This window comes from Trachinotus anak, unplaced genomic scaffold (assembly GCF_046630095.1).
Source record: "Trachinotus anak isolate AG129_WGS33_773 ecotype Australia unplaced genomic scaffold, CSIRO_AGI_Tana_v1 ptg000004l, whole genome shotgun sequence".
NCBI classification, from domain to species: domain Eukaryota; kingdom Metazoa; phylum Chordata; class Actinopteri; order Carangiformes; family Carangidae; genus Trachinotus; species Trachinotus anak.
This window is the reverse complement of record NW_027273855.1, coordinates 18,133,466-18,153,660: the sequence shown is the minus strand read 5'-3', so window position 1 is coordinate 18,153,660 and position 20,195 is coordinate 18,133,466. Positions and strand designations below refer to the sequence as shown.

At 38.8% G+C, this 20,195-nt stretch overlaps 2 protein-coding genes across 2 annotated transcripts; one reads left to right on the top strand and one right to left on the bottom strand.

Annotated features, from left to right (window-relative positions):
• The first annotated feature begins 1,975 nt into the window (after positions 1-1,975).
• Positions 1,976-15,711, top strand: eif2d (eukaryotic translation initiation factor 2D). Its single transcript, XM_071476556.1, has 15 exons — positions 1,976-2,212; positions 3,318-3,508; positions 3,605-3,688; positions 5,007-5,097; positions 5,183-5,290; positions 6,340-6,620; positions 6,919-7,036; positions 7,113-7,158; positions 7,260-7,366; positions 7,489-7,641; positions 10,813-10,902; positions 11,389-11,484; positions 12,237-12,357; positions 15,238-15,412; positions 15,528-15,711. The coding sequence occupies exons 1-15, from the start codon at positions 2,157-2,159 to the stop codon at positions 15,596-15,598; spliced, it is 1,788 nt and encodes a 595-aa protein (XP_071332657.1). The 5' UTR covers positions 1,976-2,156; the 3' UTR covers positions 15,599-15,711.
• Positions 15,712-18,190: 2,479 nt separating this feature from the next.
• Positions 18,191-19,322, bottom strand: LOC139619897 (probable G-protein coupled receptor 139). Its single transcript, XM_071474973.1, has 2 exons — positions 19,244-19,322; positions 18,191-19,086 (listed from the first exon to the last, which is right to left on the bottom strand). The coding sequence occupies exons 1-2, from the start codon at positions 19,320-19,322 to the stop codon at positions 18,191-18,193; spliced, it is 975 nt and encodes a 324-aa protein (XP_071331074.1).
• Between the last annotated feature and the right edge of the window lie 873 nt (positions 19,323-20,195).

Here is a 20,195-nt window from a genome sequence, read left to right as displayed (position 1 = left end):
CCCCCCCCCCCCCCCCCCCCCCGCCACCCAACTGCCCCCCCCCCCCCCCCCCCCCCCAAACTCAGGTCTTTGGGACTATCTAGGCCCAAGTCATGTAGAGGTGGAAATCATGACTGGCGTTGTTGATTTGACTCACTTTGCTTGGTTCACTTCAAGGATCCATGGTCACTGTGTAGTTTGTTAATCTTTTTGCTTTAGATAAGAGGTAACATGATCATTTAATTGCACTTTATGCACTTTAATGCACTCTACAAATGCCCCTAAGTCTGTATGTGAACACATCAACATTCGAAGGTAACCTACCTTAATACATACAAATGTAGGCAGAGTTGTTCCGATTCTGATACCAGAACCAAAAGTACCTCCAATACTACCTAAAATACTGGATCGGAAATTGGCAAGTACTCAAATCTACGCACCAATCCAATACCACGTAATGTACTGATAAACTTTATGAACTTATCAAATGAGTGAAAGGTCAATAAGATTTTAACACGCCCTTATCAAAGTCTGCTGAAGGGAAAACAAGTGAATCTGCCATCCTTTGATTTAAAAAAAAATGTTTACATTTTAAACAATCAGATGCAGTCACTGCCATGTGTCTGTGAAACTATGAATGGACAAGCCACTGGAAAATAAACTCTGAGGTGGATAATGAAGCTTGTCATACTCCAGCCTCACAACAGACAAAATCATCATGTTAGAAAGGAGAATTGATTTCGATGTCCAATAATGTGGGCTAAAACACATTTTCGCTCTCTCTGTCTCAGGATTCTTCCCTGATGTCTAAATGTCTCGCTGGGACTCTGTAACAAGAACAGAGCAAAGAGAGAGGAGATTTTCTTTCCGTGACAATATTTTGTGCAAGTGCTGAGAGGTTGACACTCTGCTAGACACTTTAACAAGGCACAGTACAAATGCTGGTCATCAACCCCAATTAAAGACAGTGTAAAAAAAGGTTTTAACTCAGCTATCCAGACCAATCCAACTTGTGCTTAAAGCTGTTTCACAGTGCAATGGGCAATCACGATCAATGATGGAGACAGAATTCACGACCTGTACTCAAGAAAAAGTACTGTTGTCACACTGTGAAAATTCCCCATTGCAAGTAAAGTATTTAAAAATGTACTTTAAGTATTGAAAACAAAACTACTCAGTGTAGAGAAATTCCCCCTATGAGTGTTTTATACCATAATGTATCATTAGATTATTATTACTCATTAATGTAAAAGCAGGATTTTATCATTGTAGTTGGTTTTTACCTGTTTTGTATAACACTGCAACTAATGGGTATATAGTATATTATGCATTATTCTGCTGATTATTTTCTCAATTAATTAAATTCATTGTTTTGTAAAAATTCAGACCATAGTGATAAATGACTGTCACAATTACCCAGAGCACAAAGTGACATCTTGAGCAAAGGGAAATCAGCAAATCCTCAGATTTTGCAAGCTGTAACCAAAAAATATTTGGCATTTTTGCATGAAAAATAACTTAAATGATTATCAGAATAGTTGCCAATTCGTTTTCCAATTAATTAATCGACTAATGTATCATATAGTATTCTATATATAGTAATATACTATACTAATATGTATACTGTTCACTTGTTTTGTATATAAAAACCTTAATTTAACTACTAACTTAAACTGTCAGACAAATGGAGTGGAGCAAAAGGTACATTATATAAGAGTAGTGGAGGACAAGTATAAAGTGGAATGGCAAGAAAATACTGAAGTACAGTCCAAGTACCTCAAATCTGGACTGAAGTTGTTTATTTGAGTAAATGTACTTAGTTAGACCTAGATCCCACCGCTGACTGTGATGGGCATTTTAGGGGTTGGGAAAAAGAAAGTATAAGTATATAGTTAAACTACTGTTCTTCTAATAATAATCCACGTGTTTTATTCGTCCTGCGGAACCGACGTTACGCCGCATTGCCGCGGTATAGTTTCACGTCGGAAATAAATATGTGTCGGACCATCATACCCAAAGAGCTGTAGCTGACTACTGTTAAGCCAAAACAAGACATATGTTAGTCCGTGTATCCGCTTCAGAGGCGTTGTTATAAGATATTTGAGCTGGCGTACTGAAAACAATTATCTGAGAAGTAGACATGTCGAGTTTGTCGCAGTAGTTGTTCATTTTCTGAGATGTTTGCCAAAGCGTTCCGCGTCAAATCCAACACCGCTATAAAAGGATCAGACCGGTGAGTCAGTGCTGCTGCCTGCTGCTCAAAATAAAATAGCTACTTTTACTTGCAGCCATTTATTCCTGCATGTTTTTTTTTCTATGTAGTCATTATTGCAAACTACTTTAAATGTCAAAAGGCTACCTCACCTGACATGCCCAGCTTACTTCTCGTAAACTTCATGTTTGTCCCTGAAGCTCCAGATTCAGACCCGTGTGTGTGTGATTGACTAGCTAGCTGTACCTAACTATCTTCATGTAAAACACAGCAGCTGAACTGAGGTGAAAGAAAATCAGCTCATTAGTATTGTTTATCATTGTAATGTTATTTGGGGATTTTTTGTTCCCGCTGTAATTAAATGCAACACTTCAAAGCCAACACAAGTGAGAGTTTCCGCAGAAACCTCTGAAATGCTGATATTTTACATGCATTTGAAAATGACATAGGGCTGCAACCAGTGATTATTTTCTTCAGTGGTGAACCTGCCAATTTTTATTTTATTTTATTCATTTTTTAAAAATTTTTTTATAGTTTAAGTAATGCACATCAATTTGTCCTAGAGCACGAGGTGGTACTATTGAACATCTTGTTCTGTCAAACCAACGACCGAAAAATAACAACTGAATAAAGTATAACACATAAAGTGGCATCTAATTCTCACAATTGAGAACCTGGAACCATAAAATATTGGGCATTTCTGCTTGAAAAAAGTAATTTAAATCATTGTTTGACAATCAAAATTGTTACCAGTACATTTTTTTATTGACTTATTTATTAATCAATTAATCGTTGCAGCACCAGGATGAATTTAGTCACCAGGTAAATCCCTGCTCATTCCAGTTCAATGAGACATTAAGCACAGATAATTCAGCATTCATAGAAAGAAAGTGCGGATAACATTGTTTGGTAAGCGCTTCTTGTATTAAAAGACACAATTGAACGTTTATGATTATGAAGTGTGAAAACAGCAGGAGGCTGTACTCAGTCGAAGACAAAACAGTGCAGGGAGAATTTTTTGATGAAAGGTATTCAAAATATTGCATCTGTAAAATATGTATCTCTAGCAGTAGATATTGCAAGTGTGGCATTAACCACTGAATGAGACTTTTGTTGCTGTCTTTAGGCGAAAGCTCAAAGCTGACATATCTGCAGCCTTTCCTTCACTCTCTGCTGACGAGCTGTCAGAGCTTGTCCCCAACAAAGAGGAAATAAATGTCGTGAAGATTTATGCACATAAAGGAGAAGCAGTGACACTTTACGTTCTCCATAAAAATCCACTGTTCTTTGAACTGGAGAAACGACTTCATCCTACAGGTAATAAGCTGGCTATTAAGTTACACTGAGATAGTTTTGCTTGAACACCTTAAGATTAAGTGACTTATTTTAACTGTGCATTGTTATATTTTTCAGTGTATGTGCTTTGGCGCTACCCTGCTCTCTTGCCAGCATTCAGGACATGGCCCCCTGTGCTTCAGAAGTTGATAGGAGGGGCAGGTAAGATCGAGATGTGGACAGATGTGTAATACTGTACATTTAAACTGATATATGGGTCATTGACAAATAAAGCTTTTAAAAATGTTTTTTAAAAAAGTCTTTTTAAAATGGATATTATGCATATATTTGATAATGTGTTTCAACAAGCCTTATTTGTGTTACAACATTTCAGAGTTTTAAATTCATTTTTTGACTGTATTTTTAACTTCACCACCTGAAAAATGTCAGGTGGTGCAACCAAATTTATATACTTTCCTTCTATTTACTCTAAGTGAAATTTTTGTCAAGTAAACCTGAGTGTGTCTATAGTGGCTAACACATTGTTATTTTGTGGTTGAGTTTTTTGTTAACTATAATTATTAAATAAAGGTATTTCATATTTTTAATATCCAATTTTATATTTAAATACAGAAAAACTTGTATATAGAATGAATCTATTTAATACAATAGCTATATACCTCATAGTTTTCAACCATTTGTTCACTTTAACCTATCATTTATTGGTTTAAATAAACATTATACCTGGTCGCACCACCTGACGATTCAGTTGTGTCACCTGACTTTTGCAGCTAATTTCAAATTAAACAGGCTTCTACTTAGACGCCTGTTTAAACTTTAGCCTTTGCTAGCAAGTTCATACATGTAGTTTTCTAATAAAATTAAGAGTTTTATAATAAAATAACATTTTCCTAGTTTTACCTTGGTTGTACCACCTGACATGAAAAGTGTACCAGTCCAACTATGAGTTGAAAGTAGCTATTTTTATCAATATTTGAGAGAACTCTACAAACCTTTTCACTCATCAGTAAAGATCACTTGGGGTCCTCTGGCTGATGGAATATTCTGTTCGATGTTGTAACTATTCACTTCAGAATAAAAGATGCATGTATACAGTTGCACCACCCTGACATTTGACAATACACAAATTCCCGGACAAAAGTATTTGAATTATCTTAACACCTTTAAAACTATTGATATTTGTGAATTTAGTTTATTTGAAAGGTCTCAAACATGAAATCATGTCACAGTATTTATTTTGAATTTATTATTATTATTATAATATCATATTTAACATTTTTCTCAGGCTGTTCATTAACTCAGACGGTTGCGCCACCTGACATTTTGGTGGTTTAAGATGCCAAAATATAAAATATATACATTATTATAATGTACTGAAAACATGGTCAAACTACAGCAGTTTTATAGAATGAAATGATGCATGTCATGAATTAATTGAAATTATTTTAAAGTATACAGTAATACACTTAGACACAAAAATCAATGACCCATAAAGTAACAAACACCGTGTTTCCCAAAGATCTTATGCTGCCAGGCGTAGTGGTGCCTTCAACTGGTCTCCCAGAGGTGAAACAGGGCGACTACTGTGCTGTTACATTAGTGAACAACAGGTAAGATATAATAAAAGATTTGGAAAGACACTTCTAACATGCAAAGGGCAAGGGAAAGAAACACTGTTCTCCTGGTTTATTGTAGAGCTCCTGTTGCAGTCGGCACAGCTGCAGTGTCCAGTGCAGAGATGCACAGTTCAGGCATGAAGGGAAGAGGAGTGTGTGTTCTCCACACATACATGGATAATCTCTGGTGAGTAGCTTCACTGTCCCTGCACTCTTTGAATGAGCATTTCTGGAATATTTGGAAATAACATTATTTACTGACATGATCAAAGTTTGATGAGATGATTGATACCAGTCTCATATATGTTTATTACATATGAAGCTACAACCAGCATCTGATTAGCTTAGCCTGGCTGTAAGACTGAACCCCCCCCCCCCCCCCCGCATCAGAATGCCAAGCCAAGTTAACCAGACAGATATGAAAGTGGTATCGTTGTTGTTTATTGATTATTGGGATTCTCATAGGTTGTTGTCTTCCAGGGGTCCATATTCAAATCAAATACATATAATCAGCAAGTTTATTCTTACACTAGATACAGTAAACAAAGCATCCTACAGTAAAATTACATCAAACCTATACAAAACCTTAAAATAGTATAGTTTAAATTAGTCAACATGAAAAACAACACATCAATAACACAACACAGCATTTTCACTTTCGCTTCAATTTTTCTTCATAACATCGGTCTTTGGTTTCAGTATTGTAAATCCTCACCTGCCTTCTTTGATAACTGTGTCCTTTTAAAACATCTTGTATTATGATTATGAAGTGTGCCGAAAGTTAACAGACTACATCTTAACCTGTCTTCAGCCCCCCACAATTTAATCTCACTCGGAAGCATTTTTCTGGCTGTTGTCATAACAACCTAGGTTGTAAAGATTTGATGAACCAAGTTAACGATGTCCTTATTTGGACATGTAAGTTTTGTATCAGTTTTGTATGGGTTTAAATACGCCCTGCTAGGTCGATGACCTTCAGAACTGGGAGGTATTACACAGTGTTAATGTGTATTGCACATCTCTATTCTACTTGGCCGAGCTTTAACAAATGTTTCTGCTTCCATCACAAGTTAACCAGCAAGACTTCTATCACATTTATCAAAATCATCCACAGCATTTTTACATGGAGTATAATGAATTGTAGAAGCCTAAATCATGATTACATTTACGGGGTTCACTGTGCAGCACGACAGTCGCATAAACTTGTGCACATGTGGTTTTTTATTCTTTTTTAAGGGCTTTTGGTGACAAGTCAGGTCCTCCTTCTTTACCGGATGCAGAGAATGAAGGACATGGGGTGAATGGAGACGAATGTCAGACTGATGAGGAGGAGGAGGATGAAGAGAAGGAGGGGGTTGAGAAGCATGTGGAGGAGGAATGGCGTGCAGGTGAAACGGTCACAGATAAAGTCTGTTCTGGTATTGAGGAGCTGAGCCTGGCTGAACAAAAGGGCAAGGAGGGTGAAATGGCCAATGAGGAAGAGGTGGAGAGCCAAGATGACCATAAAACGCCACAAGGTACCGGATTTAGTCATATCTTCCATCAAGTTTGTTAAAATTTCATTTAAAAGGGGATTATTTCAAGTTGTGGATTTGACTTTGAAGTACTTACCATCAGTCTGCTTTTAATAAAACTGAGCTAAAGCTTCATAAGTTTGATTGTCCCTGATTCCAATCCAATCTTCACACATTCACCAATAAATGGTCACAAGATTGATTTTTGTGACAATATGGTTGTGTTTTGCTGTTTCAACTGGAGAACAAGTAATAAATGACGAGAAAAGGATGTGACTCAGGTCTTACACTGATTTCGCAGAGATGATGGATGCCCTGCTGGTGCAGTGTTTTCTGCACGCTCTTAAGAGCAAGGTGAAGAAGTCAGAGCTCCCTCTGCTGACCAGTACATTTCTCCGCAACCACATGTTCTCCTGCTGGTAAAGTCGATAAATCTTTTAAGACGTGCTGCGAAGGAATTAAATTTAGCACTGAAAATATTTTGCATTTTTTCAGCCCAAGTGGAAAGCAACTTGATATCAAGAAATCCAGCTATAAAAAGGTAAACTGAATTTCCAGAATATGACATTTACACACATTAATAGACTACTTTATAACTCCTCCAGTAAATCTATTCACTGTTCTTTTTTTTTTTTTCATCAGCTGTCTAAGTTTCTTCAGGCCATGCAGCAGCAGCATAACCTGGTGCGAGTGAAAGAACTGACCAAGGGTGTGGAGAGCATTGTGGAAGTGGACTGGAAAAACCCAGAGTTAGCCAAGCCCTGCTTCAACTTAAAGAAATTCTTGGTTGAGATTCAAACTCACAACTTGCCCCATATTCAGCCTGACTAGCTCTGTGTTTTTCCTTTTGTATTATTTTCACACTTTATAGACTGCGTTCCTTCAACGTCCCTGAGGAGATGGGTGGTGAAACAACTCCGGTGGAGGATGGAGAAGGAGAAACTCCATACCATCCTCCTGAAATCACAACTTTGTACTCTGTCTCTGCTCGGCTGGAACCGCTCTTTCTGGATGCAAACAAGAGGTGTGTGTGTGTGTGTGTGTGTGTGTGTGTGTGTGTGTGTGTGTGTGTGCGCGCGCGCGTGTGCATGCATGTGTGCTTTTACTTCGCTTCTGACATAGCAGAGAGTTGGGTGTCAGCAAATGTCAACAAATTTCAAGACAGTAAATCCTTTCCAGCTTCTGGAGCTCTGAGCTGTAGCTGAGCCCAACCTCTGACCTTCCCGAGAGAGGATAAGACAATATTCCCAAGACACAAATCACACAATACTCTATCTTAATATGTCCGAAAAACACTTTGCTGACTCATTTAGCACTACATAAAGAATAGTCACTCAGTTGTTTTCTCTATAGTCAGCAAACTGAGATTTCTGACACTGCTGAATCATTAGTTTGTGTCATTACAGACAGACTGTAATTTATCACATCTATAAGATTAAACGCTCTGCATTTAGGGACTTTTAACAGAAAGTAGAGTACATTTGACATTTTGACATGTCACAGTAGATAAAAAGGTTTTATATGGAACTGTTTAAGGCCACAATGTAGTGTATAGATTATGTACATGCTGTGTCTGCAAGACAGCCTATGAATCAGAACTTGAAGTGATCTGCAGGAAGTGGATAAAATTTCCTAAATCACAATAGAAAGACACTTAGCTTGCGTGATATCTGCGAAAAGGGATCAGGGTTAACAAATACTGACAGGGTAGGATGCCCAAACCTTTGCACTTGCCACAATTATTGTTTAACTGAAAGTAACAGCACATAAAAAAAAAAAACAATAAATATTATAATTTGCCCCCTTGTGTACAACTGTATTTGCTGTGTTGTACATAACCACCTACATTTTCAGAACTTTAAAGTCCGTCTCTACTCAATGTGTTTTGCTAATTGTCACATCTGAGTTTAAAGGTGGAGTAAGCAATTGTAATACACTTTTTATCAAACTTAGTCGATATCTCCTGGTGGTCTGCTTGGTAGCTGTCTGTTGTGTGTGCTAAAAAAACAAACTGGTGTTTCTACGCAGCTCATGCTCTGTAAATGGGGGGGGGGGGGGTCAGTGTGAGGTCAGTGTGAGTAAGAGATGGTGAATCTGGCACATGCTAACAGATGGCACCAATGTAATAAAGATTACCAGGGGAAGAAGAGGGTCCGGTCTACCCTTCCGTCGCTGCCACACTGTGTGGAGTTTTGAATGGGATTTACTAGCAGATTGCAGATGGAGGACATTTCTACTGGTGGTGGTGTGGTAGCGAAGAATACTCCACAATGTAAATGCATTGTCAAGATGGAGAGATGAGTGAGGAGAAGCCAAAGAGGAGAAGTTCAGAAGAACAAAAAGTGACGAAGAAGTGCTATGATCAGGTGAGGGCAAAGAGCCGTGGTAACGTTGGTAAGGCTTTGTGGAGACTGCACAATAGGACCAGGAAAGAAATTCAGACTTTGACGTATCTGCTGTGACTGGCCTGCCCCCCCCTAAATGACAGGCACACAGAGGTGGCCAGGATAGAGACTGACGGGACCAGTGAAACCTCAAAAACATTACGGATGTTTTGACTGTATACCGGCCAACCAATGTGGCAGCGCATTTGACACTGACCCACTTCCACGCTGTATGCTCTGGACATTACTGTGTCAGTGCTCCGCTAATACGTGTCAATGAAATTGGAAAGTAGAGTATCTGAAGGAGCACTGGGAGGGGGGGGGTGGTTTTTATTTTGCTGTTAAGTTCAAATATCTACTATCTTTCTCCATCACAGTTAGTTTGTTGCCAATGAAATGAATGCAAATGAAACAAGTTTCATAAAGAAATTTGAAGCCTCCGTCGTACATATAGTATACTCTGAGAAAGGACTCAGAAGAAAGTCAGACATCTTTCATGCAGTAGTTAAACTGTTAATATGAAAAAATGTTTGCATATTCAGAAATTATGGATTTTTCAATGAGAGAGGAATAGAAGTATGCAGTTCGCAGCAGTTTTCTTGTTGAGTTTTGAATATTTCTAAAGCCCATCAAGGGACAGGCAGTGCAAACTCATTGAGGCTATAAATGCTATGGTATGTAGATAGTTTATTTGTACTTAAGGGGGGAATTGTTTTCCACTGTAGGTGTGTACATCAAGCAGCAACCTCTAGGGCTGAAAAATGAAGCCAACACAAAGTGTCAAAAACTGCAGTTCCCTGAATGACCATTTGAGGCTGGCGCCATAAGCAAGTTAATCCCCATAAACGCCCATGTTAAAATGCCCAACTGTAAAGCAGAAATTAACATGTTTACTGGCTGGTACAAAAAATGGTTTTGGTCTCCTGCCTAATTTCCCTCTTAGTGGCAACTGTACAGTGGATGAATCTTTATATAATTCATCCATTATAATTTTATTAAGGCTTAAGGTTATGCATAATTAAAGGCGACCCGGCATTCATCACAGCCTCAGTTCCACACATACCCCATGTCTTTGCCCATTTTGGGATTAGCTGGGAGTTAGATGGAGTTAGGCGCTGCCAAGATGACGACTTTTTATAGATGACGACTTTCAAAAACGCTTTTCAGAAATCCATGGGTGATGTCGTGGAGGCTACATCCATCTTTACATACAGTCCATAGTATACATCTATAAAGAATTAGGACATACAAACATTTACAAAATGCAGGCTTACAAGCATGATTCCACAATATGCACTTTTCCCGATAGAATAAACATTTAATATATAAAGATAAATAAAAATTGTCTGTTTTGTTAATTCTGTGTCTTTATTTTTGGTGTTAAATTCAGTAGCATTACAAAAATATTTAATAACTCCTCAAGCTGAACGTAGCAGCAGTGTTCTTTCTTACCAGCAATGTGGATTACCACTACTGTTTTTAGTATGTGTGTGCACTGGCAATAAGCTTGAGCGAGTTAATCTTCAAAGGCAGTAAATCCATTTAAAAGTTTTACTCAGAACAAAAATAAAGTTACAAGAATCACTGTTGACACACCAGTCAAAAAACTGTCTTGCACCACAGACTAATTAACTCCAACTGAGAGCTATTAGCTATGACATAACTAGCAGCATAACTAAAGGAGCATTTCAACATTTTTATTATGAAGTCACTAAAGACAACTTACCAATTCTTACACGAAAGATAACTTGATAAATTTCTCACATTTGCACATTTATTCTTGTAGTGATGTGTGCTTCGGTTTCCTACAGGAAGGGAGCAATTCTGCAGCCTGCTGAAGTGAGAAGTGTTGTCACAGAGTATGTGAAGAAGAATGAACTGGTGGATGAAAATAATAAGAAGTAAGTAGATGCTTAAAACTGGTGCGTTGATGAGCACATTTTTTTTTAAAAAACAACAGATGTCAGGGCATATTGTCACAGTTTTGTTGTATTTTATAGGAAGAACTCGATTCTTGACATGATTGAGCTCAGTTTGGGTTTAAATATAACCACCCTGCTAGTGTTTCCATTATTGGATGCAGTGATAAAAGGGCAGCCAGAAACATGGAGCTGACCCCAGGCCATGTGATGTTATAATTTGCTCAACTGCTTAAATGTGACTTTGAAACTAAAGAGACATCTCATGTTTCTTTTTAGAGCATAGACATTTGGGCATCATCATGTGAAACAAATTGATAATGAGCAATAGGAGAAATTAAATCAAATCTGTCGTGGACCTGGCATATTTTCAAAGGGCAGTGTGTTCCCAGTTGAGTGCTATGCTTCTACTGTGTGCTGTGTTTCTTTCCATACAAGTGGCTTCAGCGCGTTTCTCCTCTCTTACAGTTACGTGACCATAAACCCGACTCTATGTGACTGCTTGCTCGAGAAATCAGAGTATCAGGAGGTGGAGTCTCTCAAGTGGGATGACCTCTTCAGCAGGTTAAGATATTTTTATTATTTTATTTCTCATTTTCTTTTTAAGGGGTCCACTTTCAGTATTAAACAATTATGTTTCCATTAGCTATTCCATTCGGACCTTGAATACCAACACCTATCATACCCACCTGAGTCAGCTGGCAAATATACTATATTTACTGATACGGGGAGATCGACGCAGTCAGCATCATCATTGCGAGTTGGGCAAGGGATAAAATAATCAACCTAACACCACCTTTAATCCAAATCAGTAAACAACAATATCACTGCTGCTCTGAAGTCTGAGCATCAGTGATATTGTCTGATGTCGTGGTCGGCCAAAAACCTCCCTTGCATCACTTTTTTTCACTTAACAGTGTCGTCCTCTATTTGAATGATTTCTGATGACTTAGCAAAAAAGGAGTCCCAGTTTTTAAGCCAGATTATACGTCTGCATCAGGGTGTTGCGGAGGGTGTGTAGCTCCACTGGAGGTGCTGCTGAAACTGACATGCACCTTCTCAAAACGTGAATATGCATTGTGGGCTACGAGATACCACATGGAGACTGCGAGAACTGTGATTTGCTCAGCCAGAAGAGATTGTTGATAGCAAAGACACCAGAGAAAGGTGAAGAAAGGCTCAGTGTTTATGTCTTTTCAGAAATGCTTGACATTTTTATATTTTATAATCTAGCAAAGCCTTTTGCAGGGCAATCAGTCTCCATCTCTCTATTATCCAACATTTGCTGATTACACTATTGAACGTCATTTTCACAGGACATTGCGAAGAATGCAGGAGTGCTACCAAGTTGTTTTCCCTGGACAAACACCCATAATAAAGAAGGGCCACATAGAGCCCATAGACATCTCTGTGGCTTCTCGAGGCTCCAATAAGAAGGTGACATCTCAATCTTTTTATATTTTTTATAGTTTATAGTCCACTGCCATGATAAATGCCCTATGAATGTCTGTCAGACTCTATAGCAATCATTCCAATTGTTGCGGAGACATTTCACTTTAACCACAAATATGATCCTCTTGGTACCATTAATGTCTGTATAGAACTTCATGGAAATCCGTCCTGTAGTTGTTGAGTTCTTTCAGTTCGATCTGACAGACATTACCATCCCTAAAGAACTCTGGCCCTGTTCAGATCTGTTATTAACATGCGTCTCGGCTGATCTGATCTAAGTGCAGGTGTGAATGCACTCAAGACTCGCTGAGGATGCATTTGAGATCCAATCACATTCAGATGTGGCCACACTGAGGAACCTCCTACTGATGTGCTCTTCTACTGTCTAATTAGTTTCATAACGAACCAAAATTATTTAAATTATCATAAATGGTTGTTGTGCACAACAAAATGATTAATTCAGCCCCTGCTTGCCTCTCTCTCTCTTTCTGTCTCTCTGTCTCTCTCTCTGTCTCGTACAAACACACTGACATTGATTGGCTAAAAACAGCAACAACGCATACAAGTGAGAGGTGAGAGCAGATCACTTAAGATGCACATGGAGACACATTCTAATGCCAGGTGTGAACTCATGTGCTTAGAGCTGTCCACTTGTGATTGCATCACTCGAGACACATGTTAATGCCACGTCTGAACAGGGCCTCTGATAATGACATATCAGCTGATAAACTGTACGTATTGGGCAGGATGCCAGACCTGTGGAATTTCTGTTCTGCAGTTTGTTGTTACTTGGTGGCTGACTTCTGGGTCATTCCATGCAAATTCACCAAGAATTCAGAATTATTTTCATTAAGCATTGTGATGTGATCATGGAGCCCTGCTCTATTGGAAAAAGCGTAGATGAAGAAGCCAAATGTCACAAGACAGCCTACACAAATGGAACAGTTCATCTTTCAAGTTTGGCTGAGTTGGAAACAGAGGATAAACAGCTTAAGTTGAAAGGTAGACGTTATGACTTGACAGATGATGCCACAGTTTGTTTAACCAGAAGTACTTTTCGGGGAAATATAGCTTCCTTCAAAAACAGTGTTGTGAGCCCTTCCATCTTTGAGCACCATTAATAATGAGAAAGTAGGGGAGTTCACAACACACAGGAAAGTCTATCAATCCTGGACAGAAGTGGTGCCCTCCATGTGTGATTAAGGACTCACAATTTACTGTTGAATACACAGAAGACTGAATACAAAGAGTACACAATAACATCTGCAGTTAAGAGAGATTAAACCCAATGCCAGTTATGGGGAACATAAATGTTTTGAATTACAGCAAGCTGTTACGCATGAAATTGCTCAATATCTTGCAGTGCATGTACCCCAGGGTGAAATGTCAGCCAGCCATGTTGTTTAGACAGGCTCACTGATTTATTCAAGGAGAAGAACTGCATTTCTTCATGCCATAAGCAAGCCCAGATGCTTACTTTAGAACCATCAATTTGGTAGATTGCCAAAACTGCACAAGAATTCAAATTTATGAAGCACGAGTTTAAAAGGACATTTTGGGGGAAATAGACCCAAAGTTAGGCATGCCCCTAGTTAGTGACTCAGATTATAAGTCTGTAGTGGACAAGAGTAAACACACTATAAAAACTGCCTCATCCACATGGATCTGAATGAACTGTACCAACATTTCTGTGCACCAAAAGTCCTCCAAGTGTCGAGGGACACACTTCTTATATATGTGCATGCTTCATTTGAATGTCAAGTTAATGGTGCGTTCCCTCCCAGTGCTCTAACACAACGTAGCCACTTAGAAGGAACCAATGCAAAAGCTTGTTTGCTCAACCAATGACAAACTGCCTGTTGCGCAAATCTCCTTTCTGTCCTGGATCAGATGCTTTTCAGAAGGACTTGGAAAAAGTCCTAGAGGACCATGAAGTGTCTTTAGATGATGCTGTAAAATGTAAGCAATGGAGTACAACTGACAGAACCAGCCTTCAAGGCTTCAGTAGCAGCTTTCAACATTTCATGGAATGTGTTGTTTTCATGGCTTGGCAGTTAATCCAATTTATCATGCATGGCAAATTGGATTAACTGCTAAGTCATGATTTTATTGTAATGAACCATTCATCATCCTTGGCTCAGCTGAAGGAGAACATTCACCAAAAAGAAGCTGTGGTTCTTTTTGGATTTTGCAGAAATTTAGTCTTCTGATCCAAGATACAGCCCATAGCTTTCATTGGGAAAACTCTCAGGCCACTATCCATCCCTTTGTTACCTAAAGATGACGATGGTGATACCCCTCACATCAGTATGTGTTTAACCGGCGATCATTCACAACATTCAGCTACATCAGTGCATCATTTTCAATAGGAAACTCTTGTACCTGCAAGAATTTGTCCACATCTTTCCAAAGTGTACTTCTTTTCAGGTGGTGCTGCATCACAGTACAAAACTTTTAAGATCTTCAGTAATCTTGTATATCACCAGGAGGACTGGGGCCTCAGTGCTGAGTGATACTTTGTCGCTGCCACCAGCCATAGCAAGAAGTCCTGTGATAGCACTGGGAGCACCACAAAACAAGAATCAGCGAATGCAAGTCTCCAGGCTGTTTTCACTGCCCACATATTTACTCCAAGAGAGCTGTATGACTGGGGAGGTGGCAACATATGAAATATTAAGTCCTTCTATATTTCAAGTGAGGATGTACTTCGGCATCAACTTAAACCAGATATCTCAATGCAAAACCAATTAGTGGCACCCATAGTCACCAAGTTTCATTCTAACTGCTGAGAAAACTCTTATCAGTTAATCTATCGGCCTGGCTGGTGTTGTTCTAGCTTTAATTGTCTCCATGTGCTATCTCTAGGTGACTCTAATAAAGAACTTGGAAGTGTACTGTTTGGATCCTGCAGTCGTGGCTACTGCTTTGCAGCGCAGAGTCCAGGCCAGCTCTGTCTTACAGCCCATCCCTGGGGCCAAGGATAAAGTCCTGGTCCAGATCCAAGGCAACCAGATTCACCAAGTTGGCAGTTTGCTGTTAGGTTTGAAACTTAATAATAATACTTAACTTTCTCACAATTTTTCTCAATAGTTTCTCTGCGTTTTCTTTATTTGCACAAATAAATTCATTTTGTCTAATCTTTCTTTCAATTTCAGATCACTATCAAATTCCTCGCAAGTACATCCAGGGACTAGACAAAGCTCTAAAAGGTGGCAAGAAGAAGTAGCATTGCTGCCTACTACACCAGCTGCCTACTGTCTTTAAAGGTTTAAAGCTGCTTTACTGTATGTAAACACAACATGTAATAAAAGCGACCAACTGTCAACTCCTGAAGGTTGATGACTGAAGTAGTTGTTGTTTTATTGATCTGATTTGGCTCCCAGAGATATTTCAGAGAGATGAGTCAGTTGAACCAGACCAGCATTGTTTCACTGCAAGGTAATTCATTTTGTGATGGTGAAAGAAAACATGAGGAGAAAATTCTTTTCATTCAAAACCATTAAACTTTCAGTGGAACTACCAAACTGTTCAAACATTTGGGTTAGAATATATTGGAAACTTTATTAATCCCAAAGCAAATCCAGTAGCTTGTTCTGTACAGACGATACAAACCAGTGCAAACCAAGCAACTGAAATATTGCCTACGGCAATAAAAGGGAAAATGACAACAAATAACAATCAGATGAAGACTAAAATAAGTAATAACGACTAATAACCAGGTGTGGAAGTAACAAATTACATTTACTACTACTTTTTACTATAACAAAGTAATTTTTTTTGCATATTTGTACTTTATTACTTTTAAAAATCAGTAACATTATTCATATTTAAAGTATTAGTTTGGGTTATTTGACGTGGTCTTGTGTGACGTACTCATGCAAAGTCAGTGTGTTACCTGCAGTAGATTTGGATTAGTGTGCTACCAGTTTAGAGAAACACCAGCACAGAAGCCAAGTGCTGCTGTGCACAGGGGCATCAGAAAAAAGATGCCCACCGAAATAATCCTACGTCCGTTTAAATGTATGCTTCATTTAGAATATTTTGACGCTATATTTTACATAAATATAAAAATGAAAAAGAAAAGGAAGTTACTCATTTTTAACAGCCAAATTCCATTTCAGATACATCCAGAATTCCATATACAATGATTAAACATGCTCTATATACTTTTTCATATAGTATATTTTTGAGGGCATTTCAGGCTTTCTTTTAGACAGCCGATAGTGGAGAGACTCCAGGAAATGAGGGGAGAGAGAGAGAGAGAGAGAGAGAGATGGAAAATGCACTAGACCAGTATGGGGCCTCCACACAGCAATTTATAACCCATATTTCCATGTTCGCAAAGGCAGCTGCGCAAACCCACAGAAACGGTTGTGGATCAGGGGCCTGGCATAAGGGCTCCGCAGTGCTGGTGATAAGGTCAGGGGTGCGAGGTGATAAATCTCTGTGAACTCTTTTTACTGTTCAGCCACTGTAGTTCAGCTATCTGTAAAGGAAACTATAAATAAACTAAAGAAGGGTTATTGCGTTAACATATCATTTCTGTTGTTTGTTATAATACAAAAAATATGGTAAATAATTTTGGTAGAATGACAGTAATAGATAGTAATTATTATACATCCAGCACTTGCAAAAGTTTTAGGCACCTGAGATGTTTAAATTCTTATACATCACACCATACTATAATGGTATGATGTGATGCATGAGACACATACAGCCAGAATCAAAAAGAACTATCTTCAGAGACAAGGAAAACAAGGAGTCCGCCAACAGATGGTCTGGCCCCCACAGAGCAGTGATCTCAACATCATGAATTCAGTCTAGAATCACATGAAGAGACAGAAGACTCTGAGACAGACTAAATCCACACAGTTGTGGCAAGTTCTCCAAGATGCCTGAGACAACCCACCTGCCAAGTGTCACGAAAAACTGTTCCTCTCCTCGGAACCCCTGAAGATATGTCAATTAATATCATCAATGGACATCAATGAAATCTTATTATTGTAATAATATCTTCTTGTACAACTTCCAATTCTAAGTTTATTTTTTTAGAGGAAATAACTGCCCAGATAAAACCTTTTCTCCTCTGTTTGTTTGGCTACAGTACTTGTGGGGCCTTTTCTAGCTTTTCTCTGTGATATCCAGTGACAACCTAGAAGAATATTGTGGCATAGCTGGGAGGCACTGTTTTGCAAAAGATGATCTATATGGTTTTTTATTGCAGACCTGGTTTCATAGTCAAAGATAAGAAAAAGATAAACAATATATTGTCAATGTTTTGTCCTAAATCAAATAGTAACAAAGGCTCAAATATTAAAATATCATTGCTTTACAAGCATTAAGATATCTTTTTAAGTTTAAACATGTAAACATATTAAGTCTTTGCATCAAAAAATGTGAAAAAAAATGAAGTTACAAATATGTAAGTGAAGTACACATTCATTATGAGTGAACAAGCTTTACACGTTTTGTAGTAAAATCATATGAAGAAGTCTTCTTGTTTGTTTGCTCTGAGTCTGATTGCAGGAAATTAATTCTTAAACGTAAACACTGCACATGTCTCTCAGGATTGTTGACATGGAGGCATAACCTCTGTGTAATACAGGGACAGAATGAGTAAAACAGTAATAAAGAAAATTAAATTGTGTTTTATGGACTCACATTACAGGTCTTATTTTCTGCTGAGCAAGTCATTAACTGGTTATGATCTCCAATTAGATCATTTCCTTTGTTCCCGTCACCAGGAGAGCACACTTGTACAAACTTCCTCATGGATAATGTCAGTAATTGTTTTTAGTAACAACACAAAAGGTTTTTTCTAGAGCTTTGCTTTGCAGTAGAAGGACACCTGTCTGACGCAGGCTAAGAACTCTTGGCGAAACTTGGATTGGGTGCAGACATACAGGTACATGTTGGCAGCTGCGTTAGTCAGGCTCAGCATGGTGCCGGTGTCTGCTGCAATATTTATCCGATGGTTGTAATCATTACGATCAAAAGTGTACATGTGAGTCGTGCGGAGGATGATCTGAGTTATTGCTCTGGTGACAGACAGCAGCATGAAAGTCATGGACACAGTCACTAGAAGCACCACAGATTTTCTCTTCCTGGAGCGCAGCAGAGGCACCACTTTGTTGACCCTGGAAGTCAAATCTGCAGTGATATGAACCCGATTGCTGAGAGAGATGAGGCGCAGAGTCAACCCGTTAAGTGAGAGGATGATGAGGAAGGGGATTATGTAGGCTTGCAGTGTTTGAAACCAAACCAGGGTGTGAATGAAATGAGATGGGGCCTCCGTCTTGTAAATACACCTCGTCTGGTTGTTCACATAGACTGAGGCATTAGACCAGTAGTAAGGAATGGCAAAAAGATGACTGAAGAGGAAGACGGCTGTAATAGTCCACGCTGCACATCTCGGTGTGCAGATTTTAGTTTTCATTTTCCACGTGTGGATGGCAACAAAGCGTTCAACTGTAAAAACAACCACCAGCCACGTTGAGGCGTTATAGGCTCCATAGTTAAAAATGTCCCTTAGGCTGCACCACGGCTCGTAACTCCAAAACGGCTCCTGCTGGTGATACTTAACAGAAAGCTCAAGAATCACAATAATGATCAGAACAAGGTTGTCAGCAACAGACATGGCCATCAAGTAGAAGGCACTGGACCTGGAGAGCATGCAGCTCCTCCTCCATATGATCAGAAAGGTGATGGTGTTGGCTGAGGAAAGGATTTGTGTCAGTTGAGGCATCTGACGTCTCACATCCAATGTTATCACAATTTATCCATTAAATGAACATAACTAAATAAAATAGTTTTTTTTGTATGAAATCAGTCAACAGCTCTAACTCTGAACACAGAGTTTTGATGTACTTACAGGGGATGCCCACCACTGCTAGGACCGGGTAGAAAACCTCTTGTAGTGTCACCATCCAGTGTTTCTTTTGAGGGCTCATATCCTCTCACACTACAGACGGTGCCACAGACTACAGGATCATCGAAGCCTCTTAGCTCAACATGAACATATTGCATAGGCACAACATGGCCACTCCCACCTAACTCCAAATACAAACCATGGGAGTGTGTCAACCGCATTGAGTGTTGATAATGAGAGGGGATGTACATTTTAATTTTGAAGTATTAACTAAGGTTTCCCTGAGAAAACCACAGAATTAAACAGCAATATTTTGAGTTTTGATGAAATGAGCAGCAGATATCAACAAAAGGTGTACGCATTTATTATAATGTTGCTTTACTACAGAAAATGTTGTGCTTTTTTTAACAGACAGACACAACAGTGGTATTTATTTTGTCATTTACAGGAAGAATGCAATTTCCTAGTTTCAAAAATTTCACACTACTGCTTAAGACATGAAAGGCTAAAGACCACTGAACTTGATACTCTTGACATACAAGCGGTTGTACCGACCTGAAATCGGAATCTGCGCACCGGTTCAGGCAGACAGTTCAAGTTTTTCATAATTTTGTACCCTATTAGTCACCACAGTGATCGGACTTGTTGAAAACACATTAACACATTGCACATGTTGAATGTCAGTCTAATTTTGCTTCAGAGACCGTTTATATTTCCTGCATATTTAAGCTTTTAGTCACAAGACATTTGAACATATTCACAGAACAGCCAGAGAGTCTGCGCAGCATCACAGCAGGTGGGACATCTGGAGAGAGAGCGATTACAAGACTGAGCACAGAGCTTCTTGTCCTCAAAAGAGCCTGCCAGGCTATTTTTTTTTTTTTTTTTTTTTTTGCCAGGAATGAGCTACTTCCAAACAGAAAAAATTAGCATCAGCCCTCAGTAGTATAATGCA